General features: G+C 43.5%; 1 protein-coding gene across 1 annotated transcript in view; it reads right to left on the reverse strand.

The window, feature by feature from the left end:
* The window catches only part of LOC146179217 (ATP-binding cassette sub-family C member 4-like), a 91,314-nt gene that overhangs the window by 53,026 nt on the left and 31,761 nt on the right, over positions 1–6,527 (reverse strand). The window contains exons 5-7 of the mRNA XM_084580147.1: positions 5,547–5,687; positions 3,084–3,151; positions 991–1,113 (exon numbers count right to left, since the gene is read on the reverse strand). Of these exons, the coding sequence (XP_084436273.1) occupies positions 991–1,113; positions 3,084–3,151; positions 5,547–5,687 (332 nt within the window). The remainder of the gene's footprint in view (positions 1–990; positions 1,114–3,083; positions 3,152–5,546; positions 5,688–6,527) is intronic.

The raw sequence follows: 6,527 nt of genomic DNA on the forward strand, positions 1-6,527 counted from the left end.
TTATCAGGTTAAGTAGGCTGCAGCGTAGTTTATATGTTCGGCGGGAGGCGTTGATTAGCGAAATCCCACACGGACGCGCCGGCTTCTTAGTGCGGACGATTTTTATACATACACTTTCAAGGCTCGAACCTCGTCGGAGATAGCAGTTGAAGACCCTTCGTTGTAGGAGAAAATGACGCGCTCCGAGTGTTGGTAAGTGCACACTTTCCCTTATTTAAGCGGCCAAGCTTGAGGAACATTATCTTTAGCGGCGAAACTTGTAAAGAATGTGAGTTGGTGGGCGGTGTAGGGTGCCTGCTATTGAGGCACCTTGTGCGGGTAGCCTACAAGCCCCCCTAGTAGATCGCAGTAGATAGAGTCATTATGGTTGCATTCTCTATGTTCGGAAAATTCATCCTCAGGCCACCGTCCGGTTGATGCACGCCAGTTCTACGGACATTATGCAGCTACGCAAATTTCCCAGTGTCGGATTTGTACAAATGGCTCTTTGCCGTGATACGCAGTTCCAGCGTCGCAACCTACTGTCTTCTTGGGTTGTGAGTTGCCCAGATGTATTTCTTTGTTCACACTTCTGCCAGTTTCAGCACAAACCGCTGTCTTAAGCTACGTCAAACTTGATAGTCAGGTAGCCGAGACTACAAACTTCATCGGGAAAGCTTTGCTAATAAAACACGGCCCCTGGTCCCAGTTGTACAAATTGCTGTAATAAGAAGTGGATGAATGATACGGTGGGTGGATACTGATGCCCAGAAGCTGATGGCTGCCATGGACGAAAATTAGAAGGGCTGCGGATTAGATCCGAGCATCTGAAATTATATAAAGCGCACAGACATATCATTACAATACCAAACGCCGCCACTTAAATCGCAACTCTACCTTGCGAGTGTTGTCATGGCCCTTGAACGCTGAAGCTTTTTATGCACGATGGGCAGTATTCGTTTCTGCCTATGTCCATTAGATTACACTGCTAAAATGCGAAGATCCTCTTACTGTTGCACTCGCGACAGCCGGCCGTAGGCGTCCTTAGACAGCGGTCCACACTTCATGCGTTGACTCGGAATGGGCAGGTCTCTGAAGACGGCTTTACCCAGCAGCGCCACGTTCTTCAGGTGCCTGGCGATGAAAAGGCGCGTACGTGTGAAAACGGCTGAAACATCCATCGCATTCAAGTTAAAATTTTGAACGCGTCTAAAGAGGACTTTGTCAGCATCGATGTATGAATCGCTAGATTATAGATACCCCTTAGCGCTAGTGTTGTGGAAGTATACTACAGCGCCAACTCTCAGCATTAGTTCTAAACAGTAAAATCGCCTAGGTTTGCCGGGTCGAGCACAATATAAAATGCAAATGCTCATTTGTAGATCAGCTGTAAAGCACCAGAATTCCCCTAGAAGGATCAATGAAGATTCCGTCAAGTTGACCATTACCATGACGTCGCAGTGCACCTACCAGCGCGCACATTATAGCAGCCATGAGAGGTGCAAAGTAGGTAATTGGGGGTCATGCCAACAGGTCGCTGCCCCTTCTTGGAGCTGCTCTTATGAGGAAAACATTTGCCTCTTGGTTTTTTAGCTGCGTCCGACTTGTCAAGAACCCCTAGCCAAAGAATGAACGCTCATCCTTTACTTTACAAATGTACACTTGGTGCAATATCGCTAGCTCATTGGAGAATTGGTCATGTTTAACTATATAGTTGGTGTAAGAATGATTGCACGCGGAGCACGAGTGGTACACGCAATGCGTTACACGCGGACGGAAGCTGGGAATTCAATAATGCTTTATTAAAAATTGGCGCATAAAACATACGACGCTTGTGCCTTTTGAACTCTTCCCATCGCGAGTGCATTGATGCCAGCTTTCACCACTGTTATCTACGGGCTAGGTTGACACTTTCTTTGTTCGGTAAATACAACGAGGTGCCATTTACATATTTTTATTTTTGATTTCTTAGAAATACATTCTGAGATTTTCCAGTCACTCATTCCGATTAAAAAATATGGTCGCTCGGTCGAACATCGGCATACTTTTTCTTCACTGTTTGCATCTACAGCAGTGCAGTGCAGTGCCAAAATCATTTTCTGCCGGCCCCTGAGCATCTAAGAATGTGTAACATTCCTGCAAACGCTTACTAACAAACATACTTGCCTCGCCTATATACACTTTACCACAAGCCAACAATATGCAGAAAATTAGCCGCTCTTTCTCCCGACATAGGTGTCAAGTGGTTAAATTGACATTCGATTTTCTTCCTCCCTTGGTTTTCTACTCGGCCGTACAGGCCTGTCACTCCCCAAGCTATGGTAAACACAACGTTTACAGAGTGACTTTCAGAGATTTTTTTTTTTTTTTTGATATTGCGGGATGCTTTGCGTTGGTAAAAAATTTTATTTCTTCACTCGTTCTGCTGTTGACGGCTTCTGGCCTACAAAAACCTGCAAGCCGTTGGACTACTATAAAAAGTTATGTATTTTTTGACGATAGAGACTAACTATATTTGCCCTCTTTTAAGATTTTATTGAAGAAATGAATAAATAATTAAACCAAGAAAAACTATCTTCGAGTCAAAATTTGCAATCAATGTGTAGATGAATATATTTGAGAATATATATTTTTAGACTGAGTCGCTTTGGGACGTTAAACCCCACAAACCGACCAAACCAAACCATATTTGAGAAAGAATCTGATAATGATTAATTTTGAAGGCTAGTATACAAAGCTGCCATACATTGTACTTTTGCACTCTGTCAAAAGAAAGAGCTCCGCTATCATATCAAACTGGCTGGTGATAAGCAAGTTCCTCACACGTACAATGAGGTCAGTCGCGCTTCGCAGGAACTCGAATTCGCCGGATATAGACTTTCGCAGCCCTTTTAGATGCGCACAATTTTGAGAACACGTGGTAGGAGGACGCCAGTCTGTAACTTCAAGCAACTATGGGAAGGAAAAGTTACAACTGCGTCATTAATAATTTAGGGTAGAGAAAAGTGGCCTTGCACTTCTCAAAAAGGTGCTCTTTTCATAACCTGCATTTATTAACCTGCATTAAAGGCCTTAGCCGCCTTGATGACAAGCATTGCGCTTACCTGAACAGTACGGAACAGACGAAGACCCCCAATGGTGACCTTGTGTCTTCGTTCATGGATTTCTGGTGCTGGTGAACGAGAGCCAGGATTATGCATGAAAATATGTAAATAGCATTACAGTATCAATCACACTTAGCCGAAACATGTCTCGCGTAGCCACGCACGTGGTTTGCGCCGTTGCACATCATCCAGCCATGAAAAAGTGGAGAGGGGGTATGGATACGAGGACCTCGAAGTGAAGCCTCTTATCGTTCGCCATTTTAGGTGAATTTGGGACTTGGTAGGGCGCAATGACTCTCCGCACGTGGGCCGCCACGCGGGACCGTGTTCCCGCTAAGTGTGATTGACACTGTACACTTGACTGAACGTCTGTCCGCTCCTCACTAAGGAACCAAACAACTCGACATGCTAGCTAAGAACAGAATTGCATTTTCATTGTCCCTGCTCACGGTAACACCACATGTCCCTGCATGAGGTAACACCACATTGTAACGCCACCTAATGGGAAAATTTTCATCATAAGCTCTGCGAGCTCTTCCGTTGATCCAGTCAAAAGAGTGTAGCATGTACTCGAATTGCTACCCCTCAGAAGTTGCTGCATTCGAGTGCAAAATAAATGCGCCTTGGCAGTAACACGTGATTGGGTCATATGAGTGCTTGCGGACAACATACTTTTGGAGGCCGTCGCATCCCGCTCTAAAAGCAAAGTTTACAATGTAATACGTTCCGCGGCTCGACTTACTGCTTACGTAGCATATCTGTACCACAGATTTCCTCTAGCTGCTTCTTTTTCGCGTTTTTATGAGCCTATAAGATCTACACGAAAATAAACTTAGAAGTAGAGCCGTGCGGGCACTGTATAAGCTACAGACATGGCAGTAATTGAATTACAGTATCGAAATTACTGTAACTTAATTACCTTTTTTGGTAATTTGTAATGTAATTAATTACGTTTCCCGTTTGGCAATTTAGTAATGTAATGAATTACTTTTGGCAGTAATTTCGCAACAAAAGTAATTAATTCCTTTCGAAATTACTTTTACTGAAGTGCGTCTGGTCTGTTCCGGTTTTTGCTCTGGTTTTTGTTTTTGTAATGGCAAGTGCTATAGGAAAGAGGGAAGGAATAGCTCTCTGGGACGGAATTTGGCGGAAAGACGAAAGAATGTGTGTGCTTCGCGTCTGGAGAACAAGTTGTTTTTTTTTACTAGGTTTACTTAGTTTTTGCATGGATGGAAACTAGAAAGTAATTTAAAAGTAATTGAATTACTCAGTAAAAGTAATTGTAGTGTAATTTAATTCCTTTTTGGGAGAAGTAATGAGTAACGTAATTTAACTACTTTTCTGCAATTTTCACCAAAGTAATTAGTAATGTAATTTAATTATTTTTCAAAAGTAATTTTGATATGTATGATAAGCTAAAAATGTAAGCGTATGAAGACACGGTCATTATGAATGGTTATTCTGATCTGGCTTTTGTTGTTAGCCACACCAGAGCGCAGACGAAAAGTATTCGCAAAAGTCGCAAGGATGCAGAACACCTTTATTGTATATCAGGGGAAATAAGCAATGTTAAAACATGTTTAACCCCCTAATATCCACCGCAAAGGCTTCTCCAGTAACAAGAAAGAATCATAGCGCTTCACTGTTGTGCTTGCCTTAGCCGCGCATATTGCGCAACGGTTGTGAAGACGTTGAAGCGATACGTGTTGTTGTTGTGACTGTAGGAAGAAGGAAAAGAAAATGCACGGGCCTGCTACTGGCTCTGTAGCTGAGACACCTCCGCTGCCTCATGCAAACAGAAGAAAAAATAGAGAAGAAAGAAAAGGAAGAAGGAGAGAAAGACGCGCGCCGCAACAATGGCCGTCGTCCACTGCCGAAACGGTGGCGGGTGCAATGACGGCCTACAACATAATGGTTCTGTGGCAGGGTAGCCCCCGCCGCAAGCGGCGGTGACCTACATGTCCCAGCCCCATCAGGGGAGTACTGCTGTCGATACGTGTCCAACAAAAAAGAAGGACCATGTCTATTTCGCGCATGGTTGTGAAGCGACTTGCAGCTTTCACAGGATCTTTAACTAGACCCTTTTTGCCGCTAGGACACTCACTTAAATATATAAAATTAATTACACTTTTGCGAAGATGAAACCGCAGAATAACAGTTTGTATGATGGGTGTTTAGTGTCCAGATTAGGAAAGCTTAGGAAGCGTATAGAGCTGCTTAGAGAGCTTATTTATGTATGTGAAACTGAGGCTGCTCCCGCAAGCTCTGTCTTGACGATACGCCTAAGAGAGGGATAAAAGTCACGGTGCTTATAATTAAGGTAGTTTTCTCGTATGCCAGCTGGCAGTTCCACGTTTATACCGAAATGTTCACGTCTATGCACATTTCGTAATTTACTCCGAACGCCTTCTTAGAGTGCCGTGACTTTGACAAAGCAGGCCTGGTCACATAGCTGATTCTTACCATGCCCTTGTTCTTGTTGTAGTATACCTTGCAGCGTAGTCCCATGGTGCAGAAGGCGCCGAGGAGAAAGAACATGGAAAGAGCATCCGTGACCACCAGCGATGGAGCGTAGCCGGCGTCGGACAACACAATGCCGTGGTGCTGGTTACAAGCAGCGGTGAAAAATAATAAAAATCCACGGCCGTAACATAAGGGAGTTGAAGAAAAAAAAAAGGAAACAAACGTTAGAGACGGTGGCTGGTATTTATGTCTTTTAAGAATGCGTGCTACGTACGTTTTAAGAGTAACTGTTAGAATAGAGCTAATAAAAAGATATATACTTATTTAGTGACAAATCTCGGATTGATTCGAATCATTGCAGAATACAACGCTGAATAGAACGGAGAAAATGGTAGGGCATAAACTGCCCAACACTCACTTTTTGCCATATCAAGGAGCCTGCACGTTAACAGGGCTCTTTCGCTTTACACAAAACTTGCATGGAGGTAAAATGACCATTGAGTGCACAATATTTCGGTAAGCATGCTTAATATAAAAGGACAGCGCCAGGATTAGGGGCCTGAGTAAGAAATATAATACAATGATAGAAAAGTATATGTAGGTGGAAGCCCTGAAACGTAGGCATGTCTCCTTTCAAAAAGAAATAAATGCGAAAGGTACACGTTTTACTTGACAGCAGCGTAAAACAGGGCTCGAACAGCGCCACACAAAATACTATTCCAAATTGCTTTTATGGCAGCAAAGTGTTTCGTAAATGTGGGAATTCCTGCAAATTGATTTCACATTAGATGGCTAGTGATTGTCAGCCCGAGACCTGCAGGGCTTCACCTTCGTGACGTCATACACGGGGCTGTGACACGGGATAAAAGTTTTTCCAGGGTATTTAAACTTTAGGCTGCCACAGTAATTGGAAACCAGGGAATCTCGAAACGTACCTTTTTGCACTAATGTCAACCTATCTCCCAGAGAGGTTTTCCTTAC

This window comes from Amblyomma maculatum, chromosome 9, assembly GCF_055883805.1.
Source record: "Amblyomma maculatum isolate TAMU_Amacu chromosome 9, ASM5588380v1, whole genome shotgun sequence".
Lineage (NCBI taxonomy): Eukaryota > Metazoa > Arthropoda > Arachnida > Ixodida > Ixodidae > Amblyomma > Amblyomma maculatum.